General features: G+C 35.8%; 1 protein-coding gene across 5 annotated transcripts in view; it reads right to left on the reverse strand.

Moving 5' to 3' along the window:
• The window catches only part of LOC128019899 (sodium leak channel NALCN), an 85,800-nt gene extending 62,381 nt beyond the window's left edge, over window positions 1-23,419 (reverse strand). For 2 of the 5 annotated variants that reach the window (XM_052606230.1, XM_052606228.1), the window contains exons 1-12: window positions 23,300-23,419; window positions 20,302-20,393; window positions 20,082-20,143; window positions 19,348-19,488; window positions 17,979-18,161; window positions 13,055-13,138; window positions 12,812-12,951; window positions 12,594-12,722; window positions 9,045-9,196; window positions 6,466-6,608; window positions 5,790-5,894; window positions 1,795-1,881 (exon numbers count right to left, since the gene is read on the reverse strand). In XM_052606230.1, the coding sequence (XP_052462190.1) occupies window positions 1,795-1,881; window positions 5,790-5,894; window positions 6,466-6,608; window positions 9,045-9,196; window positions 12,594-12,722; window positions 12,812-12,951; window positions 13,055-13,138; window positions 17,979-18,161; window positions 19,348-19,488; window positions 20,082-20,123 (1,206 nt within the window). In that variant the 5' untranslated portion in view covers window positions 20,124-20,143; window positions 20,302-20,393; window positions 23,300-23,419. Of the gene's footprint in view, window positions 1-1,794; window positions 1,882-5,789; window positions 5,895-6,465; window positions 6,609-9,044; window positions 9,197-12,593; window positions 12,723-12,811; window positions 12,952-13,054; window positions 13,139-17,978; window positions 18,162-19,347; window positions 19,489-20,081; window positions 20,144-20,301; window positions 20,394-23,242 lie in introns of all 5 variants that reach the window. The other 3 variants (XM_052606229.1, XM_052606231.1, XM_052606232.1) reach the window with 3 other exon arrangements.
• Window positions 23,420-25,230: the final 1,811 nt, after the last annotated feature.

The raw sequence follows: 25,230 nt of genomic DNA on the forward strand, positions 1-25,230 counted from the left end.
CCAGGAACTTTTTTCACCCCAGACCTGTTGCTTTTTGCGTTTCCACCATGGTCTAAAGTACCGGGAAGATTAGGCAAATAGATTGGCGACATAGGTCTGCGCGCGTTTCTCAATACAAAGTACACTGATTTTGTACATGCATCCTCTGTAGTCCAGACTTTGTGCGTTTGACTCGGCAGTGTGATGTCCGTGACAATGCAAGTCTGGTAATTCTGCAAACAGCAGAGTACTTGATAACATCAGTCAGCTCTCCTTGACTATTGCAGTTTTCCTCAGTGTATATTTACAATAAAACAAATTATGATATCAAATACCACTTCCTTCTTTCGTTTTCATTTGAACATAATAATAGCCGCAGAAATGTAAGGAAATGTGTATGTATACAGTCATTACAATCAAACGAAATATTATATCAATTTGCCTTTTTTGTTTTCATTTTAACATATAGATAAATTGAATACAGACCAAAGATTACCTGTTAGATTTACCCAAATTGAATTCTATTTTATGTTAAACCACTAAAGAGACATCAGAGCCAGCGGCACATATCAGAAGGTCTAGCCAAGGTGAGGCTGCTCTCAGCGGATACATGAGGACTGAGCTCCCGCTGATATCGTGGAGCTCACCGTCTCCAAAATAGGCTAAACACATTTTTAAATAGGAATTGTCTTTATAAATAAACCACAGATTTGAGTTTTAAACAACTACATTCTCACCTATGATGAACTACACCTCCACCAACTTGCTGCGCTCTCTCCCCATCCAACCAACTGTAAACTTTGCCCCTCTCTGAGGAAATACAAAAGCTTTTCTTTACCTGATGGGTTCAACTCATAGAAACCTGGCCCCAGAAATGTCATCAAATACCAGTCATTGGTCTTTTTTACTTGCACTGAATATTTTCAAATGTTCCCTAATCTACAGTTGAAAAGGCTTGTTTAAATTAAATGTAAGCTTTTCACCAGGATTATACTGTCAATTCTTAACCCAAATGTGATGCATTAGAATGTATCTTTGAATATGAACTTCTATGTGACTCTGCTAAAGACCTATTTTCACTGATGATCTCTCTTCCTCTGTGTAGGCAAATCTAAAAGTCAGGACTGGTTTTTAAAGGTAAGTGCCATTACACTTTCTCCAGAAGCTGTCCTTTCAGTTATTATGTTATTATCAGCCATCAAAAGAACACTCTATTCTATGACCCTTCAAATCCAACTCATAATTTCTCTGCAATATGCATAATTTTATGCAAAAAGCATAAAACACAACATTGGCACATTTTCAAAATAATAAGCCATTTAAGTTTTTGTCTAATAAAGTCAGTCTGAATCCTAAATCAATCCCTTTTATATGTATTAACAAGTACTGAAAATAGTGTAGAACAAAACCAGAATATGGCAAATGGCAAGTTGATTTCATAAATCAATGCATATTTAAAGTAAAACAGAAAAAAAAACAACAACAAACTCTTGTGCTTCTGCAGATGTATTCAGCATAAGATTGAACCACATATGTGGGTATGTAAGTTTGTGTATCTTGCATGTGCTAAATTGGGTTCACAAAAGGGGGGGAAGGCAAACTTTGCTCTGTTCATTCCACAGTCTATTCATACTCTGTCAAAATCGTACCAGCTAGTTTGAGCAAAATCTAAATGTGGCTACTGCGTTCAGGCCACCTGCAGCACATTACTTGCACTCCCACACAGCAGTGTATCATTAGATGTGGCATTCAGGCAATACTGAGGGTGTGCTGATGTTCGGGGGCATCAGTGTCATTAAATCGCATGTCTGGTACCTGGAGGCAAGCAGGCGCCTGGCCATGTGGTTTATTCACGTCCACAGCCACAAGCTGCCATCCTCCAGACGCGTCCTCGTGAAACATCTGCCACCAGCAGGAGAGATGGAAAGAGAGGAAAAGAAAGGAGAGAGAGATTGTTAACAACTGTGAATGATAAGCAGTTTTTGTTAATACACACTCACACCAAACTAAATGCCATCAAAATACATATTTGACATCAAATAATTGAAAGAAAAAAAAAAAAAAAAAAAAAATGAGGGCTTCGAAGACAACTGACAATCTAGAAAACAACGGGCAATTACATGATATTCAATGGAATTGTCCACCAACTTCTTTACCATTTCATAAACATAGGCAAGGTCACAAGAAATTGGCTTCATGATCCAGCAAGCATCTATTCACATTTCAGAATCTAAATGCACCATGACTTCACATGACGAGGATACAAGGAGACAGCAGCGGAGACAACAGGGACTAGAGGAGGGAGGCAATGTTACAGCAGGCACCTTGAATCTGGCAAACAACAGAGGCTACTCATATCCATATGTACACAGCTCAGAATTGTCAGACGGCTCTGTACTTGAATATACATGTCTATATCACATATTAAATGTTGCCGTACATTTTCTTAATATATATCAAGCTTCAGACAACATTTTGTGAGCCCCTCCCATTGTTCATATCCCAAACCCTTCATTAGAAGTGTAAGTCTGCTTATGGCTGTTCCTAATGTGTACTGCTGCTGTTCCACTTATGTCTGTCTTTTAACAGTTCAGAAGAATAGATAACCAATTAAACCCTTGAGAAATGACAGTCATTAAGCTGACAATGCCCCTTCAGCTCTGACAGATTAAAAAAGGTTACCTACATAAATAGATATTTTAAAAGTTGCCCCTCATAGTCTTGTAATTATAACTTTGCCGTCCATGTGGTAATCTTCTTAAGGGTCTTTCTGAATTATATAATTTTTGTATAAGCCAGTCACAAAAAGGATGGTGCAAATCTTGCCCAAGAGTATCATCAGGCCCCCAGAGAACCTTATTTTACTTTTATTTCTCTCAGATTAAAGGCATCATTCCAAGTCTTTTTGTCTAACACTTAATAAACCAAGGTTTTGTGTACCCTTAGATATCTTTCTTCATATCTTCATAGACATTTCAGTATAATTAAAATTAAGATACAGAAAGTTTTTTTTTTCAAGGACACAGCATGAGTTATATCTGAAGCACATACATCATATAGTTCCATGGACAAATTGCCTTAAAAATTATAAAGAGTCTTATTGGGCTTTTCACACTTTAATTTGTTAATTAATTTTTAATCCTGGACAGTCAGGGTTCGACATTTCACACTTTAGATTTATTTTCTCAGAAGCTACACAGCAAGATGCAAACCTCTAATCAGCACAAAAAATAAAAAGGCAAGATTCTTCACAAATGTGAGCCAGTAGAGATGATGGACAGATGAGACAAATATTAACCTTTATCTAAGTGATTGGAAAGCAAAATGTGGAGAAAAAAGGTAACTGAAAATGATCCTAAGCATACAACCTCATCTGTAAAGCTTGGTGAAGGTGGTGTCATGGCATGGGCATGTGTGGCTGTCTCTAGAACAGGTCCTCTTAATTTTAATGATGACTTAATGTATGATTATTCAATAAAATGCCACAAAACTCATTAGAAAGTACTTCATATTGGACCAGGACAATGACCCAAAACACCCTGCCAGTTTATTCAATGACTTTATCAGGGCAAAGAAATGTAAAGTCTTAGATTGCCCAAATCAATCTCCAGATTTAAAACCGATTGAACATTAATTTCACCAGCTGAAGAAGATACTAAAGACATAAATTTCCCAAAACAAGCAACAGTTGGAACTGGCTGCATTAAAGTCTGGGGAAAAGCATTTCAAAGCATAAGAGTCTGATGATGTTTATGGGTTGCAGAATCGCTGCTCTGATTCCATGCAAGGGTTCTGTCACTAAATATGAAATTTTAATCTTTTACATCTGCCTTCAACTCAACTGCTCCAATACTTATGCTCAAATCAAATAGTGGGATGAACCATAAAAGTGCTGTCCATTTTATTTCTTAAAATATTTGGTTATTTGGTATGTGTTGAAAGACCTAATAATAAAATGTGACATTCTGTAGTTTTGTCGCATATTCATCTTTTAATCATGTTTCCAAATGTCTTGATTTCACACCAGAGAAAGCTATTTAGTCTTTACTGTTCCAATACTTATGGAGGGCACTGTATTACACATTCTCCTACAGTAGCTTCCACCAAACCCAGACTCACCCATCAAGAATGTCAAACAGAGAAGCATGAATCATCAATCCACAGAACATTTTTCCACTGCTCCAGAATACAGTAGTGGCGTGTTTTACATTATTTTATCTTATTCTTGATGATGTGAGGCTAACATGTAGCAGCTCGGTCATGAAAACCTATTCCATGAAGCTCTAGCTGCATAGTTTTCTGCTGATTTTAATGCCAGTGGAATATTGAAGCTATGGAAACAGCAGAGCATTAGCAACTTTAGCACTATGCACCTCAGCACTCGGTCAGGGTAAGCTGCTGCTGCTCCTAAAAGCTTTCACTTTACACCTGTAGTAATGGGACAGATCGAAACAACTGAATTAAATGATTAATAGTTTTTCAAACACTCTACTTATCAAATAATTAACATTGATAATAATAGGATTTTTTTTCTTCTTCTTTTTTTTTTTTTTTGTTTGGTTGTTGTTGTTGTTGCACCAAATCAGTACATTAGAGTAACTTCTGAAGGATCATGTGACACTGAAGACTTGATTAATGACCGCTGAAAATTCAGTTTACCATCACAGGAATAACTGTCATTTTAAAATGTATATTAATATAGAAAAAAAATATTTGATCAAATAAATACATGTAGCCATGGTAAGCATCATTCACAAAACATTAACAATAATAAGATTTATTTTGGATTACAGTGATCATAATTTTAGGGATCCTTTGTTTTCTTTGTGATTTGTTTTTTGTTAAGTTTCATTCTGAGATCACATGTATCAGATATTTCTTCATGAGATTTACTCCCTTAAAGCAGTGCCGGAAGAAATGTTGTGTGCTATAGTCATTATATTACCCAGAGGGAACTTCTACAGCCATAAGACTTGAATAATTGTGGTCAGGTCACTCTTGTGCTGACAAAAGTGTTGCCAGCTTCACTCATGCCAGCCTCCAAGGTTCTGCTCCAGGACTGTCTCTGGCACTGTGACTGACGCAGTCAGGGAGACACTATGCCTCAGTTCACACAATTACACACACAACTTTTCACACTACGCCTCCACTCCAGATTTTCTGTGCATTTGCACCATTAGCTCGGTTAGTGTGAATTTCTCACCAAACATTATGTAGGTGATGGTTGTATAAAATCAACAGGACAGGTTTCCCCACAGGAGAGGACTGCAGGCAGGAAAGCAAGAACATTTAGGTTTAATTGATTCTCTCTATCCTTAAAGTTGATCAGTCACATCAAATTTAGGGTGAATGACAGAACTGCAAACAAACACACAAACACACACACACACACACTTTTCCTCTCTTTCGGTCTGTTGCATTTTTAGCAGCGTTCCTCTATGACTCACCCTTGAGTCTGCCAGCCGCCCAATCAGATCTCTCTCTGCCGTTCGAGGCACCCACCTGACAAGCAGCCAAATTTTTTTTAAAAGAACAGCTTGCTGTTGGGTGTATCCTGCCTGCTGCAGGCCACAGAAGCCAGACTCACAGCCTCCAGGGAATTATGGGAAGAATTCTTTCAGATGTCCGTGTGTATTGGTCTGTGCTTAATAATCATAAATGCTGATATTGAATGTTTTAGTATTTTTGCTTTAGTTGGTTTAATTACATCTGCCCATACATATTGATTAAAGAGATGAACAAGTGTGGGAAATGAATCATACACCAAAGCTCGCTTTTTGTGCACATGTGTGTGAGTGTGTTTGGTTTACCTGTGTAGTAGCTGTTGACGTGGTGCTGCTCCGGGACCCCCACATCTGCTGGAACTGCACTCTGATCTCAGCAAAGGTTTCTATAATCACAGCGATGAACACGTTCTGGCAACATGAGTAAAAAAAAAAAAAAAAAAAGAATTAATGAAGGGCCATAAATGATTCATTGCTTATGTTTGTTGTCTGACATATATTTATATATATATATATTTTATAATTTTATATTTTATAAACTGATGGATGTTTTTTAAAGGTTTCCTTTAGTAATCAAAAGATGCAGATTATCAATAGAGCTTAATTTGCATTGAACCACGAACTTTCCTTACCTGTGTAAATAAAAAAAGGTCCACAGTACCTTTCAAACGTTTGGATTCAGTTTTTTTTTTTTTTTTAATTAATATTTTATTCAGCAAGGATAATTTATTAAATGTAAAAAATAAATTATTTTTCTTTTTTTTATAAAATAAATGGGGCATATTTCATAAACCTTTAAAAAGCTTCAAATAAAAAAAAAAATCTATGTACTGTATAAGGCCCAATGTATAATAACACAAAATATATTAGATACCTAGAATAACCCTCACTTTTCTACGTCTAGAAATGAAGAAGGACCCATGTGCAGATTATGACTAAGTTTTTGAAGATCGCTGGTGTGAAAAGAAAAGGATTTTTCCACCTTGACCAGCCAGGCGAGGAAGAAGATGAGAGTGATGAAGTAGAAATATGAGCGCCAGCGTGGGAAGCTGTCGATGGCTCGATACATGATGAAGACCCATCCCTCCTGAGACGCAGCCTCATATACAGTGAATATACTGGTGCCTGAAAGAGGAGACAACAAGCAGGGTCATGACAGGGACATGAGAAGACAGAGGAGGGGGAGGAGCCCGTTTCTAAGATGTTCTTGTGCCCCCAGAGAGGTCCGGATGGGCACTGAGACATAAATATTCAGACATAAACACAGTCTTGGCATTAGTGAACCTTGTCAGATGCTTCCTATTACCCAGCTATGCATTTCTCTCTCCAAACAGCTGAATGAGATGGTTATTCTGACTTCTGAAGTGCTCTTTGGTGCTTGTTGTGCTGGAGAGTAACAGTATCTGTGTATCAAAGGAACTAGGCTAAATGAAGAACTACATTACACACTCAAGGAAAGATTGCTTTCATGGTTATGTTGTATTATGTCTTTTTAATCATACAAGTGTTAAATCATAAACTTATTCATAAAAAATTTGAGGAAAGAGGACAAATCCCCAAGAGACTTAAATTAATAATCTTCTATTATTTACAGTATTATTTAGTAATTATGTTATTTAGCCACCCTCACACAGTTCCAAACCTTGTGTTATACAAAAGGAGATGTTTAGCTATAAAAAAAAAAGAAAAAAAGCATTTCATTGTCTTTTCCATACAATTAAAAATGAATATGGATGAATGTCATTGTGGCACCATCACACAATAAAATTACTTAAACCAAACTTCAATATACTTATAGATACTATAGTATATAAATAATACAAAAATTACACTGTTACTTAAAAAGCATATACATCATAAACAATTGACATCCAGACAGTGTGGTGCTTTCTACTTCCAAGTCCTCAATGATGTTATCTCTGCACTCACAGTGACCCATGATGCTGTGCTGTGATTTGGCTGCCAAAGCCCAGCAGGAATCATGCCACTAAATTCTGCTTCCTGCCATTTCCCACCAGGTCCAGAGGCAAAATGTGCCAAGGACACTGGCAGAGGTCTGTAAAGGTTAGCTTCACCAACCAGACATCATATACTTTACATGGACCTACAGTACAGTATATTAATGAAATACACTATTTCACTTGGCTTTCTCTCAAAACATATATATTGTTAAATCAATATGGAATTCACATTAGATAAAGTACATACTTCAGAACAAAATTTTACAGAGTCTTTACCTGGATGAATTAGAGGGAAATGCACTTGGCAGACTAAGGACTCCCATTAAAAATCACTTAAGAATAAGTCACTGTGGCCAGTGATGCCTAATAAAAATGGAAAAATAAACTCTAGAGCATACTAGGACCTACATTTCTAAGAAGAAAAAAACAATAGCTCAGCAATCCTTAAACACTAATATTCCAAAAGATTTGACTGAGTTCCTACAGCGTAGTTAATAGTTTTTAATTAATTTAATTCAAATAAAACCAACACAAATTAGACTTTTAATGTAATTAAACGAGATGCATTTAAATAATTAACTTGTTTAAATAAATAAATAAAAACATGGTCTTTAATTTTGTGGTGGAGTCAGTGAAAATGTTGTCAGTCCAACAGGAACAGCAGAAAAATAAAAATGCATTAACCCAAACATTGGACTTTTTCCCAATTGTACTTCATGTTTCTGCATCCCTGAATCTTGGAAGCCCAAAAAAGGCATTGTTGTTGAGGCTGCAAACCTTACTGTGAACGCGGATGAATGGATGACAGATCACTGATGCAGGAGTGGTTCTGGTTGACTTACACATGACTTATCTGTGTACTGAACTCTATAAAGAGGAAGAAGAAGGGCCCTTTCGCAGATGTCAATATTCTGTAAGTCAATGGTTGAAAGCCTGTTCAAAACAATTTTTAGGATAAAGCCTCCCTTCATGGCTATTTGGAGATTAGTGGCACTGCTCTGTACCTTTCTAGTGGATTTATCTCAAATGGGAGCGATAAAAATGTGGCATGGTGGTTCGTATAGATCAAGGTGCTTAAATAAACTGGTCTATTTGTGAAGCTGCCTTCACGATGCTTGAAATATAAGCTTTGCTGAAAATAATACATTTCCTAAATGCAGCAACAGAGGGCATTTATCTGTGTATGTCTGCTTGCGCATTATGCATACATCAACTAAAAACGCTTCAGCCAACAATGCTACAATTAATCAAACTTAGTCAAAAAAGGACTTAATTGCTCTAAATCACTATGAATAATTACAAAGGGCAAAGATGCTTTAATTTTCCACAGACAACTAAAACTAAGACAAGCGACTTTAAATTTCCTAGTAAAAAGGCCAGGGATAATGATTTTGGTGTATGCCATGGGTGTCCGATATGGCTTTGAGGAAATAATTCAATAATAATCATAATTCATCATTTTTAGCAACAGCAGTGCAATCTTTTCAGTGCAAACTGGAGATAAAGAAAAACCAATAATTAAAACTCACAGAAACTAAACAAAATTACAAACATTTTTATCATGGCAGATGGACAAATGTGAAACATCACAATGACTCACCAAGCTCATTGAAGCCACTGTATCCGAGTTCCTGTCTGCTGAGTCCCAAGTCTTCCAGATCCACACACTTAAACCCTGCCGGACACTGATAACCCTCCCCATTTGGAGAGCAGTGTGTATCAGGAATCGCCAGGCTGTTCCATGTCACATTACTGGAAATAGACCAGAGTGTGTTTCCAAAGAATCATCATCAAATGTTAAATCTGATCAAATGAACCATTATTTTGTAAGAGGCCATCTGGTGTTTTCTCACAGACTAACAGTGTTATACTGCTCCTCTCTGGCAACATTTACACAATTAGCTTTTGGGACTGACAACCGTATTCACTAACAGGTGCGACTCAAATTTCCCTATACATGATACAGGAGTTTAAATAAGTAAATCAATATTTAAAGAAGTATAATAAATAAAACTATACTGTATATCATACATAATATTAATTACTTGCATTAATACTTTTAGCAATAAACCCAGTACACACGAAAATTAAGAAAGAAAAACATAAAATACCCGTTTTCCATCTTTTCCCAAAATAATGACATTTTTACTCTTCACACTAAGTCCCGTGCAAATCATGCTGGGAATCCAATTTCAGTAATGTCAACAGCTAAAACTGGTTTTGAGTTGAGATTTAATGCAGAACACAATTAAAAGGCAATGAAAAGAAATCAAGTTAAGTTAACAATTTTGTTTAAATCAGTTTTTTCTGTTTTTCTCATTGACACACACTGTATTTGTGACTTGATTCTAATAAAACAGTTATTTGAGAAGACTTTCATTCAGGAATCATCTATTAAATTAAATTATATTCATTGGAACATTTTTTTTTTTACATGAAATACATTAAATACTATTTGCCAAAAGGTAAAATATATATATATATATATATATATATATATATATATATATATATATATATATATATATATATATATATATATATATATATATATATATATATATATATATATATATATATATATATATATATATATATATATATATATATATATATATATATATATATTGTTTTAAAACAAGTCCCAATGTCTTAAGCAGTTTAAGCTCTCAATATATGTAATAAATGTTAAAGAGATAGTTCACCTTCAGTTGCTGGTCCCCATTAACTTCCAATCCATAGTATGAAAAAAATATATATGTAAGTCAATGGGGACCAGGAACTGAAGGGGAACTATCCCTTTAATGTTTTAAGGGTTTTCAGATATTTAACAAGAAAACAAGAGGGAAAACAACGTTTTTTTTAACTCAATCCTGTTTTACAGTGACAAATAACATTTGTATTGAAGCTTCATGGAATTGTTTTTTTGTTTGTTTTTTTTTTTTTTAAGAAAATTCCTACTATTTGCATGCTCTCATGTGATTTTATATGTTGCTTAGGTTACAGACTGTATCTGTTCTATTTGGTAACTGAACTGTATGAACAAAACAGTATTTAGCATTCCAAAAAATAAATTACAACTTTTTTTAATATTGACATTAATAGAAATGGTATATCTGGAAAGATGGTAAACATATATCTATTCTAATACACACAGACAGCTTTAGTTTGGGCCACAGGTGTTACTTTAGGAGCCACTTGATGTCTCTAATGAAAATTAATGGTTTCAAATTGGCTAGCCAGACATACTTTCAAATTGTTTATTAAGGACTCTGAAATGAGTAGGGAACATTGATTGCAGTATCACAAAGGACAATCAGAGGCAAAGCGAATCAAAATAGCTCTAATTATACAGTGATAACTAATCCACCATAGAGATCATCCCTGTGAAAAACGATAACAAACTCAACTCAAAATATACTAATAACACCATAAATTATTAATTTTATTTGAAAATGGACATGCCTTTTGACTAATATTTCTTCTTTTCTCTATGACTTAAATAAAAAATACACTTAAATGACAAATAGAGATATTGTATCATATTGATCACCTGTCAGTAAAATTCTATTTTCTATGTCTGTAATTGAGAGAAATATGTGGGACATTTTCTGAACAAGGTGATGATTGGCAAAGTCATGAGGTCTGTTTTCATCCATATTTAGGCACCTGAAAAATAAAACGCTATCTATGACATCAAATCTAATGTATGCCTAACAGACACAAGTCTAGTAAACTCCCTTGCGAAATTAATTCCATTGAATCCCTGTGGGATTCAAATCCCTGCTACTCTGCACCTTGGACACGTACTGTAATTCTGCAAGATAAACAACAAGTTTTTCTGAAATACACTTCCACTTGCATGATGCAGGAAAATCCTGCCCGTATACATATATTATATGGCAGGCAATATTCTTTTGCCTGTGCAAATACCCTTTTGAATGATAATATGTTGAATGTCAAGGTCTGGGTGAGATATCTTGACTTTCAATATAGGAGCTCTTTTCTCTCATGCACATAGATGGAGGCCAGGCTGCTGAAAAGAGGCGAGCATGTGCACAACACCCAGGCAACACAGGAAACGTTAATTATAATGATTAGTGCTCAGCACACTCCTCTGTTGCTGATGGTTTAGACTCTTTGTTTTATAGCCGGCTCTGACATGCCACTCATTTGCAACGGAATATTAAATAGGCCTGGGTTTTAAAAGAGAACCACCTCCACAGCTCTATGCACACACTGCATTAAGATGGCGCTCAACCCTGCTTTCGTCACACCCTTAAGTTGCGATGCGTGCGAGTGTTCCAGCAAGATTTACTGTTCATTTTTAGCCATGAATTTCTGTTGGCTTATCAAACGCCTCCATGTGAAATTAAAAATTCAGACAAACATATCATATAATGTGGCTGTTCTTACTGTTTAGTATTTATGAAGCCGTGACTTCACATGATGAAAATGATGATCTGTTATTAATACCATTTACAGCTGCTGATGGGATTTATATTCCAAAGAACAGATGTGTGTGGGAGGTGTACAGCAACAGACGCATACTTCTTATCTTGTGTTGATGCAAGGAAAAACTGCAGCATAATGTTAAATCACCTGATTCATCCCAGGGATAATAAACCACAAGAAGTGGGATAAAGCTCACCACAAAAAGAGAAGTTCTTAACTTCTTGGGCTATTAAGTTAAATCCAAGACTGCTGATTTTATTGGATCTAAAATTCTACCATGGGAAGTTTTTATCTCACAATTCTGACATTTTTTTTTTTCTCACAATTCTCAGAACTGAGAGATATAAACACAGCAAAAATAAATGTGATATTAATAAATAAACTAAAATTAAATAAAAAGTTGAAATTACCTTTTTTATTTTTTATATTGTGGAGAAAACAAAAAAATAGAACTGCGAGATGTAAACTCATAATTCTGAGGAAAAAAAGTCAGAACTGTGAGATATAAATGCAGAATTGTGAGATGTTATCTCAAGGAATTTATATTTAATTTACTGTATATATATATAAGAATTCTGAGAAAAAGTGTCAGAATTATGAGATATCAAGTCATCAAGTTACCTTTTTAATTTTTTTATTCTGTGGTAACAACAGGCTCCATAGTTTAAAAAGAATAGTGATGAAACTTTCTTACCCTTTCTGTGTATCATTAGTGACGCAGTGATGATTGAAGGTTCCAAACATCTGAACCCCCAGGATTCCATACAGGAGCAGAAAGAATAACAAAAAAATGGACACACTCCAGATCTGCTCCCCTGATCGCCTGAAAGGAAGTGAATTTTATGTGGCTGATGTGAAAACAAGCTGACATTTGTCAAATTATTTTTTCTTTTTTGCTCATGGGGCTCTTACTTGAGAATGTTGGTTATGCGGGTACGCGGCAGTTCAAATCGGAAGTAGATTCGGAAGGCTCGGATCATAATGAGGGCCCTCGGTATGCGTAACATTCCCCAGGGTGACATTTGGTCCACAATCTCTGCTATTTCAAACACCTTGAGACCATTCAGATGAACAAGTGGGTGAGCGGAGTTACATATGGAGCTCAGTTCTTTTTAATTTGAAAGGAACATTTTATTTGTAAAATAATCTCCTTACCTGAAGCACAAGTGAGACCCAGAGGAAGACCACCATAAAGCCATCAAACATGCACCAGCGGTCTTTAACATAGGAGTTCTCTCCCTGGAAACAGAGGCAGGTGATAAGACACAGGCTGTAAAGGAAAGTCCACTGGTGAGTGGCAGCTGGTCCGCCAGTTTAATGAATAATTGTGGCAGCTGTTAGCAACAGAGCAGACAAAATTCAGCAAACAGAAGGGTGAGCAGTATTTATCCTGCCACGCATCACCTAACAAGTGTGTGCCCTAAACACCTAAAAGAAGTGGTACAAAAAATATTTTAGAGCTATCAAACTATGTCTCTAGTGGAAAAGCACACAAAGAGTTGAGTGAATAATAAAGACAAATAATATTATTATTGAGTAATAATAATAAAGACAAACCAATAACAGGAGCTAGGAGTACTTTATATTCAGGTAGTGGATGCATAACATGCCTATATATTTTCATTAATGTTACTGGTCTCTTTTAAGCATTTCTTTAAAGCTTTCAAAAGTTAATTTAAAATAGTTCTATTGTAAATTCATGGTTTGATAAATAAAATAAGACATTTATAATGTGACTAACTCATTTCAAATTTCTAATGTGACTAATTGATTTTTATTTCAAATATATGTCTCGTGGTTTCCACAAAACAAAACAAAACATGAGCATCACAACTGTTTTCAATCAGCATATTAGACTGATTAATGAAGGACCATGTGAAAAAGTATTTTAAAATAGGGGGGAAATAGCAATATTCCTGTTTTTACCAGGGTTGTTTTAACACACAAATATTCCATATATTCTCTTAATACATATAAGGTCATTACAGATTTGATTTAAATAAATAGCTGCATGTCACACAGCAAGTGACATCACAGGGTTGGTCAAGTCAACTAGCTATTCACACATACAGCTGGTGCACAGGTAATGACATCAGAGGTGTGACATGCTCAGGTTTGTTTGCTTGAGTGCAGATTGTATTCACAAACTGGTGGCTTTTCTTTGATAGAGATACTTCGGTCGCTGAAGCACTTGTTCTCCCAAGACATCTGCCCAGAAATCTCCTGGTATTTGATATGGTGCTCAGATCTTACATTACCCACAAACATGATTTATTAAATGGATAGCTTATAAACTATTAGACCTCACAATAGCCACAAACATGATTTAATAAAATGGATAGCTTAAAAACTATGTGAAGGTCTGACTCACTTTATTAAAACGCAACTGGCATTGATGTAATATTTCAAATATTGTTTATACTGATGAATGAGTTTTTAAAATGAAATAGATGGCATAATTCACAATAGATAATGAATTATTTGCATCGATTCAATCCTTAGACTACTGCATTAGCAACTAATGCTGTCTCAGAGTCCAGAATATACCTAATAGCAAAAATGTACCAGCTAACATTTACAGAGAAAACAAGAAGTCACTGAATTTAACAGATCATAACCTGCACTCAATATAACTTTTTTCTGTAATGCAGTAATATAATGCATTACTAATAATATTTGAGTAATATTCTTACGCGTTACAATCTCAGTAACTCAAGTTACAACAACATATTATAACTCAAATTTAAGTGGTGAATTTACCAACACTGCAAACAGCACCAGATAATAAATACTGTGGGGAAAATAGTTTGTGTTTCCTGTTGCTGTAATTCAATGGTTGAGATGACTGCAGAGACTACATTTGTGAGACGAACATACTCCCGTTCATCAAAAGAAAAGGACAAAATGCATAGTGAGGTGCAATCGATGTGCAACAGCGAACTCAACAGGGAGAAATAGCATGAGTAACTGAAGAAACACCTGGACTGGTGCCACTAACAGTAAGCTAACGGAGAGAGCTGTGGGTCATCAGAAAAGAGAAAGAATGCAGCGGATGAGCATGGACAAAGCAACAGGAGTTAAGTTAAGCTACACATAACTGTTTTTATTATATTATAGTATATATCATAAAAGAAATGGATACCCAAAATATATTTGACTTCAATCATTAACAGATAAAAAAAAAAAAAAAAAACGTGACATGCAGCTGAGTTTGGTTAATTTTTGTGTGGCACAGTGGGCTACAAACGATTTCACTGAAAGGAATAGAATAGAAGGAGGAATCCCCCATAGAAGCCCATTATAAGGTAACAGCTTAATGTGGTTTAACGTAGCCTACCTTAACAGCAACCTTGCTTGCTTCATAGGCTATTCCGTGTAGCAGTGTAGCAACACTGAAGCCAGGAGTTAGTAATTTATCTTCCAGTTTAATTTCTTAACATCAATTTATTTTTAGGCAGGGCAGAGTCACATTTAAAGTAGGCCTATGACACTTTTTAACATTAAAGCAATGCATGATGGCTTTTGAGTGAATTTACCGCAAATATATTACAATTAAAATGATAGAAACATGGTTTTCCCCGGTCATTGTTAAGGTAGGCTACGTTAAACCACGTTAAAGCTATAACAGACTATGGGGGAGAATTAAACCTGTTAAGCTGTTTCCTTATAATGGATTTCTATGGGGGAGATAATGCATAATGTGATATTATTTAATTTAATTCTTATTTAAATACTCTATCTACAATTTCAGTTAAGGCACAAAACCTCAAACAAAATCAGGCCAAAACGAAGTTCGTTTTGAGTTCGTTTCAGCAGTTCGAAACAGCTGACCAAAGCAAACTTTCTGGGGGAGTTTGTTTGGCTCCTAAACACCTTTGAGTTTCTATTGGTCCGTGGCGATTATGCAATCGGTGGGTGTGTTCTGAAACTCCACCTTCTTTGATGATGATATTTTTTTACCCGGTTAGTTTCTCATTCAATGGAGGTCAAGCAAAAGATAACAATGTCTCTGGCCTAGTCACTAGCAAAATCAATACACTGGAGTGTCAAATAGCTGAGCTGGCACAAATATAATCACACCTGTATGATCGCTCGTGGAGAGACTTTAAAGATTCAGAGAAAGCATTTAATTCCTAGAAAGAAATTGCAATGAAGCTTGGTGTGAATGACCAGGAGTTACGCAAAAAGCGACGCAGAGAAACATCCAAGAAAAGTTTTCTAAAGCCTTGAAAAGAATGAAAGGAAAGAGTAAAGATATAAGGTAGCAAGTACCAAATACATGTGTTTCAAATAAATGCTACACCCCACTACTGCTGCTGTTGTTCTTCCAATAAGCAAATTTAAAGGGTATTGCCAAACGAACATACAATAATATATAAAAAATGTGTTACAATTTTAGTTTAATATAATAAACACAAATAAAATAAATCCTTTTTTCCATATCATGCTAAAGTTTTACAGACGATGAGACATTCACACTTCCCATAAAGGACTGATTATGGTTCTTATGTATAGCAAACATGATACTTGACTCTGAACTGCGTCTAACCATTATTCTTTTGTTTATAATATTCTGACCATTGGTGCCCATCTCACACCTAGACTCCATACACTTCATCATTGTTGTGTTTAGGGGATACGTGCGAGAGTTGCGGGTCATGTTTACATTAATCTACACCACGCCTCCAGCAGCGCAGGGGTGTCAGAATGTTCGGAAACAGTATACAGTTGCTCAGCCTTTTCAAACTTCTTTTGCCCCCAAACGAAGAATGAAAATGAACTACGTTTGAAGTATACCGGGGCCTTAAAGAGTGTCAGTGGTCCACTTGAGATAGGTAGGTGGGGGTAATACACTTATAAGTCTGCAATCCGCCATAAAGCAAGAAGAAGAATGCCTCAAGCACCTGCTGTTGAGAACGGCATAGAAGGATGCACTCAGGAGAGTTTCTAACAGTTCAGACAGTGCGTGAACCAGAGGTAAATATATATAAATATATATATATTACAAGACTGATAGACTGCAATGGTTTGAGTTACAAATCTTGGTTGGTGTTCTACTGAAGGAACACCTACATCTTGAATGCCCAGAGGGGAAGCAGATAAACATCAAATTTCATTTTTGGGTGAAATATCCCTTTAAGCATTTTAAAGTGTCCCCCACACACACATACAGCATTGCAAGCGTTGCAGCGCAGCCTGTTCATGACTAAAATATAGTCAACCAAACATATAGTTAATTTAAATAGTCCGTTATACAATCCCTGGTGTTCAGCCTGAGCTCGGGCCAAAAGCATATTTGCTCATGTGAAGAGGATGATTTTTTATTTTTTAACCTAAACTACGACGTAACATAAAATTTATGTAGACCTACATACCTGTATCTAAATATGATTTTATACATTTAGTAGACCTACCACATTACTCTCCATCGGATGTATAACAAGCAGCAATAAACTACACTTTGACATTTAAGAATGCCTAGTCATACTTTGGAAATTTTTGGGTGAAAGTAACTCAAAAGTAACTAAAAGAAATGTAGCGCATTACAATTCAGAGACACTAATACTGTAATGTAACCAATTCCTTTCAAAAGACAGTAACTAGTAATATATAACGTATTACATTTTGGATGTAACTTGCCCAACACTGAAAACAAATATACTGGCCTAATTAACTCAGTGGAGGTCACTGTCACAAGTATAATAATGCCGTGAGTTACTCTATTTTAATAAAATTATAATGAATGTACTAACTTCGCATACAGTATAATTACTGCAAGGTTAATCACCCTGTCCTCACACAATCTCAGGTCTAAAAGAACAAATTAATTACATAAACCTTACTGCTTTCCATGCCAGAAGAACGATAAAGACATTTCCAGACATCTCTGTGCAGGTTCTGGAAGCAAATGATTCACTTTCTCAATGTCTCTCTGTGTGGTTGTTATCCATGATTCACCAATTAAATGCTCCATACACTATTTAGCCACCTGCCTATTTTAGTCACTTCTGAAGGACAGTCTTTTTTCCCTCATCCAATTTCTGTTATAAATCATGACAATGCTGATTTAGTGTATTACCTTGATGATGCCTCTGATATGCATTTTGGCGATCATCTCTGCAGTGTAGAGGAACATCAACAGCGTGTCCAGGGCGAAGGTGACATACTGCAAAGGCGGGTAGTGCTCAAAGGTCATAGGTGTATTCATACACACCGAAATGACACTAATTATGGCACAGGCCCGCAGGAGAGAATGCACCCACTAAGGACAAAGAACAATCCGTTTTAGAGTGTGGAACATCCTCATAGTTTCAGTTTTGTACCTTTTCCTAACACAGTGGATACACTCTCAAAGAAAAAGGTCCAAAAACAATCACTGGGATGGTACACTTGCAAAAGGTACACTTCTGTACCTTATTTACCCCAAAGGGTGCATATTAATATACTAAAGATACATATTAATGTACATATTTATACCTAAATGGTACCTATTACTACATTTTAAAAGGGTACTGCCCCAGGTGACAGCTTATGTTGACAGAGAGCATAGTGTCTATTGGGATTTGTGTGCTATATATACACATTTTCTTATACCAAACACATATTCAGTGAAAGTTTGGTATCTGCTGTACAGTACCGGGTGTTGGATGAACAGCAAGTTAAATTTCAATTTGTTCCTCACAAAAAGCTCTTCTATGGTCTTAACACAAAAGATGGACTACATGAAGCTTGAAAGTCCCGAGTCATTGTATACTTTTGTTATAAGAAAACGAGTGAACATTATTCAAAACTCCATTTGTTAAATGCAAAAACAAAATCATATAGGTTTGAAATGACAAGAGTTATAAGTAAATAATTTAACTTTTTGGGGTGAACTACTTATTTAACAATAGTTATATAGAATATTATATTGGACCAATGATATTTTAATGTGGGTGGGCCAAAACCAAGCCACTGTCAAAATGTGGATATACATTTATACTTATAGATAGTGGACACTGCAGTTTTTTACTTAAATGTCTGATGCTTCTGGAGTCTATGCGTTCAGTTATTTTAGCTGTACAAAACAGACAGTTATGCTGATTGATATTGCAAAGTATCATTTGTAATCTTATTATTTTAATGCATTATCATAATCATAAACTCAATGGCTTGTAGACTATTTTACTGTTTACTGCACTTTCTTATACATCTAGTTATTTACCTACACCCAATAATGAAGTCTCACACATTTAGAGGAAATTGCTTCCCCGCTAAAGAAATAAGGGTGACATATGATCTGGACAAAATAACAATAGTAATAATGTAAATGTGCCTTATTGTATGAAATTGTACCTAGCTAGGACAAGATTTAAGCTTGTCAAGTATCTTTTCTGTGCGTATGTGTGGATCACAAGTTTATGTGTAGAATATCCACATGGTAAAGTTTCAGAGAGTTGTTTACATACTGGTTTGTTGATCCAAAGAATGTCAGCACTGTCTGTCAGTGTTTCATCTGGCCCAAAATCGGTCATGGGCTGGGCCTCGACCCGCGAGCTCTGCTTCCTCTTCAGCATGCTTGGGCTCGCTGTGCTATAGAGAGAGTGGATCTGGAAGACAAAAGCACATCGACCACAAATGCTCAATTAAACCACACATCAGCCAAAGCTCAAATCTGTTTGTAGCCATGAGATTTTTTTTTTATTAGATGCTAATTCTATATGTGCTGTAAGAATTTATATTACAAAATTGAATTTGGCAAAATAAGAAGAAGTTACAAAAGGCTACATGCTAATTACTATAATTATGAGGTCTGAAAAAAACAACTCAGATGAAGTGTCATGTCAAAAGTCCTAAGCAAAGAAACATCTAGTAACTAAAACATGCAAACAGATTTGAGCTATGTATTCATTGTGGCTATACAGTACGACATGAGGACACAGCTCTGTATGGTACCGGACATTATGTATCGCACAGCCACCATTAAACAAAATCAAGCAAATGACGTACATAAAACACAAACTGTTGACTTGACATAGAAATACCAACTTACCTTCTACAAAGATCACAATGGATCTTCAGCGTAACACAAACGGCAGGCGATCGATTATGAGACTGCATAACATTGGCACTAGAGTCATTCTTACCGAGGACAATAATAAAACATGGATATCACACACTCACTGAAACAAAGCGCACATACCAACGGGAAAAGTAAAGCTGAAATTGCTCCAGCACTGCACATAACATGCGTTCAGGCATACCCTGTAAATAACACACAACAGTTAGTCAACATGGCATATGGTGTACCAAACGGGTACAATTATATAGACAAATAATGTCCACCACATCAGACAAGGCTTATATGCAACACTGAGTGGCGGAGTCATGGACGGATGGGACTGTGGGACCAGGTTACTCACGGTCAGGCTCCTCATTGGTGCATTCATCCCCGGCATAGAGAGGAGTTGAATTCAACAAGAAAGACAGCTGATTGGATGAGTTGAGGTCTAACCTGCAAGAACATCATTAGCCTTTTATTCTTTTTTATAAAAGAGTCGCGTCAATGAATGCTGCATCGCACAACAGCTGAAAACTTGACCTTTACATGTGATATCAACACAAAAGTAACAAAACCACTCCAGCTATTTGTCATGTCCAGTAAGGTCAGGCAGGCCTTCATGTGTCAAAAATTGTATAACATTACAAAGAGCCTTTCCGAAGTTGATAAACATTTCAAAATCAGATGTAACATACATCAAGGTCATTCAAAGGTCAGTTTGAACAATGACAGATTCATATTTAAAGTCTGTGTTATCTGCCAGTAAAAAAAAAAATGATAAAACTTGAAGCCTAAAAATGGAAACTTGAATCTTAAAAGTTTTTACATTTATGCCAAGAACATAGTGGTCTCCTAAGAACAGCTTTTATGCAACCACAGGCAATTCAAAAAAGCAATTGCTACAGTTAGCATAATAGATAGAGGCTCAAAGACAACTGAAAACAAAATTGCAGGGTGTAAGTGCAGTAATGTAGGAGTAAGTTGCAGAACACTACAATTAGTTTCACTTTTGCACAAAGGACTATTTGCCTAAAGGCAGGATGCAATCTCTAAACACTTTAATGCTGTCTGCCTGGTGTCGTGAGTTGTAAGGCTCATTTGTTACATATGTGGTTTTTGTTTTAGATTAGATTGGATAGGCTACGAGAAGGACAATTATTCCCCCAAATACTTTTTTGTTGCTAAAATTTGCAACAGAATATAAAGCAGTATACAGAACAACTAATTAGGTTGGATATCCAATCCCAACTTCATATTTTCATTTGATCCAAATCATAAGAACTAAAGAAAATAATAGAAATAGGAATTCAGTGAACTGCAAATGAATTAGAGGTCCCGTTCTTCATGATCCCATGTTTTAAACTTTAGTTAGTGTGTAATGTTGTTGTTAGAGTATAAATAATATCTGTACAATTCTTAAGCTCAAAGTTAAATGCCAAGCGAGATATTTAATTTAACAGAAATCGCCTACAACGAACGACCCGTTTGGACTACATCCCTGAGGACAGCTTGCTGAGGACAACTTCCTCAATCTCAATCAGTTTAATGCCGGATTCGCACAAAGATTATTCTTGAAAGATGGAGCAGTTTCCTCTTTGTCTGGAAAAGGCGTTGTTTATGGGCCACAACTGGTAAGTGTATTTTATAATTTAAGTTGGTGCGTTTAACAGTTTTTGTAACTTATTACACAAAGGGCAACGCTGTTTAACTTTATTAACTAGATGGTAGGGCTGTGCAAAAAACCGAATGCGATTTTCATGCGCATCTCGTCAGTAAAAACACTCCTGTGATCATAAGTACATCTCCAGCACGTGCGTTCAGTTCAGGATTGCCAGGTTTTCAAAATAAATCCTGCCCACTTGCTTCTCAAAACTAGCCCAATCGCGTTTCCAGGAGGGCCGCGTGAGCTCAGCTTGTGTCGAATCACATCACAGGAACTGCTAGCCCAATCAGAACTCGGTACGTATTTCTGAAGGAGGGACTTCATAGAACAAGGAAGTCATCAGCCCGTTTTTATGACAGTGAAAACAGCGGTATACAGATAGGTGAATTGTGTGAAAAATACTGTTTTTTTACATGCAAAACATGAACACATGTTATATTGCACACTGTAAACACAATCATAGCTTTAAAAAAAGCACGAAAACGGGACCTTTAATACTAACAAATTTCTCTGTGTATGAGCAAATAAAAATGTGTACAGCACCAATAACCGGAATAATATTTTTTTTGCTCATGTTTTATTTTGAACAAACCCATTACCATGGTCAGAAATTAACCAGGGCTGAGGGCAAAATTATGACACAGATATTTTAAATGTGTTGTAAATGTGCCCCATATTTATTCATATTACTTTTTTTTTGTAGATATACACTTAGTCATACCAGCCAGCCATCCATCTAAAGTGTTTCTCTGTCTACCTTGAGACCTTACATAGGACATAGAGTCTACACATAGACCCTAAATATCTCACTCAACAAGCTGTCACATATATGTATGTGCTACAGAGGTGATTTCACTGAATTTGACAGAAATAAGATTTTTTTTCCCATGGAGAGAAAGAAAAATCCTAAAAGAAAATCAATCTCTGTGCGCAAATATTGTTTATACCACTGGTTGCTGCATAATTCCTGGTTAGGAGTCCCTAGAATTAAATCAATAATGTATTTATCTTTCTCTATCTGTCTCTTTTCATGTTCAGCCTCTAAGTTCTGTGTTTTTACCAACACAACCACCTAGCCATGTTCAGATCCACATCAGCAATCTAAGGTTAATCCGAATAACCCCATATAATTATGCAAATAAAAACCCTGCTTCTGTTTGACTTAGGTATTCAATACAAGACCTCCATTTTTACAGACCACTGCCAAAAGCCACTTGTCTTCAAAGATGTATCACAATTAAAACAAAACTAACTCGAAATCATGTCAGCATACTTGTGGCTACTTGGCACACCGGAACGCAGTGACATCATCAGCCATGATACATGAGCATCATGCAGGGAGATTCCTCCTGCTGCTGCAGGGTTACCATGGCAACAGATGAGAACAGAGCTACTGCCGCTATAGCTCTGGCTAAATAACCTCTTTTCAAGAAAACACAAATAACACCAAAAATAAAGCCAAATCGATTATGACATTGTGTGAATTACTGTCTAAATTTGTCACAAGCTTATCCGAAACGGTTTTCAATCTATGACCGCGCTGAATTATTGAATAAAGGCCTTTCGACTGCGTAGTCGGTTGTATACACTTCCTGGTAAACGTGCAAACAAGCCACATAAAAGAAAAGACATATCTTACCTAAAACTCTAGTCGAATACACATGTCGAAACGACAGAAAAACGCACTGTGACTTACTGGTTGTTGAAGTATCGCCGTTAACGCGGTGTATAATCCATGACTCGCACTGAGCTCGAGCTTCAGGCACAGCAGCCGCGCGACAGATGCGCACAGGACGCGCGTGACCCGCTCCAGCACAGCGCGAGGGATGAGATCTCGCAGGCCTTCACGTGTGTAATATCAGTATTAACATAAACAAGTTTGCTATTATTTTAATGGATGTTAAAAGCTGATAAACTGTCATTGAATTGAAACACTTTGAAATCTGAAATTTAATTTTAAGCGAACGTTAAATGTTCTTCAATAAACAGCAGCTCTGAATACTAATATTGATTCACTTATATCATCTTATCCTGAAATTGCCATTGGAAATAATATATAACAGCTAATGATAATATTCCGTTAGAACGGGACTTTTAATAGCACTGTATTTTATTACTCTTTCGTTGCTTTGACTCTACTAATTTTCAAGTCGCCTTGGATAAAAGCATGTTAAATGAATAAATGTAAATGTAACGTAAATGTAAATAATATAGACATGACCGGGACTAGTTACAAGAGGGGTTAGTCACAAAAGCTATTTGTAATGTATTTGAGTGAAAAGTCTGCCGTGATTACTCAATGTTGTTGTTGTTGTTGTTGTTTTTCAGATTAAACACCTAACAAATCCAATAATGATATAACACTAAAACAACAATTAATATAAATTCTCGTTTCTCATCATCTGAAATGACAGAAATCAAGGGTTGAAGGGTTAAAGGGTAGTTGCCTGGAGGTTGTTTTTTAATAAATGTCAGAGGCAAATTGTGACATTTTTATCTGGGGCAAGTTGTCACGTGTCTTAAATGTTAGACTTTTATTGTTAAAATATATTTTTTAATGAGTTAATGATAATTTGGTTGTCAAAAAATAAGTATTTGATATTAGGTAGTAAATGTAGATTACGGTTATTACGGATTACGGTGGATTACACAGTCTCACCATCACCACAGAACCGTTTAAAGTTGTTTTTGACCTACCAACATTGGATCAAAGTTTGTGTTCAAGCCCTGATTACTCGCTTCCTCTTGAGTTTAGCCTACATTCCATACGTTAGGGTCAGCATACACCCATTAATGTATGGATTCCAAGGGACAGTGCTTGAATAGCTATGTGAAAACACATACCTCTTTGTAGTTTTCTACTTTTGGAGTAACGTTCAGGAAATTAGCTTGTAAAATGTGAATATTTTCCTTTAATTATTGAAATGTGTGTGTGTACAAACCGAGAACAAGCAGAGGCTCGATAACTTTTTTATGTATTAACAACCAAAAGAGAAAAGAATAAATATAAAAAAAATAATAATAAAGAGGGACTAGGGTTTTTCTTGTAGATCATAAGCCATAATAATAGAAAGCAGAAATATTGCATTTTTCTTTTTCATCCTTTTAAAGGGCTTTTGAATACAAAACAAACTCGCTATGAAATGCATCAAAGGCTGATTTTACTTTCAGGAACCTAGATTTGTGCATATAAAAGTGTCCCAGCGTAATGATGCTCATCTTTATCATTGTTTATTACAGGTCCATAGATAATGTTTTTAAGGGTGAAGCTCAGGAAGTGCTCATGTACCTTTACAATCTTTTTCTCAATTGAAATTAACCTGGGTCCTTATTTTTGCTCTGAGGTTAAGTTGTTATAAAAATGGATAAACTAATTTAACCTAATCAAAAGTTCATAATCATCATAACCTGCTGTTATTTGATCCGTCAGATTATGCTTAATATGTGTACTGTATTTATGAATTTGTTTATTTGTCAGGAAAAGTCAGCTATAACTATTTTATTTCATATTTCATTTTTATTTCAAATAATTATTTATTAATGGAAAGTGCAGCCATGGAACTACATGAATCATATAAATCTGGAAATATAGTTAAATTTCATTCCATTCAATTAAATGTAAGTTTA

The sequence above is a fragment of the Carassius gibelio genome, chromosome A9, assembly GCF_023724105.1.
Source record: "Carassius gibelio isolate Cgi1373 ecotype wild population from Czech Republic chromosome A9, carGib1.2-hapl.c, whole genome shotgun sequence".
In the NCBI taxonomy this organism is placed as follows: Eukaryota; Metazoa; Chordata; class Actinopteri; order Cypriniformes; family Cyprinidae; genus Carassius; species Carassius gibelio.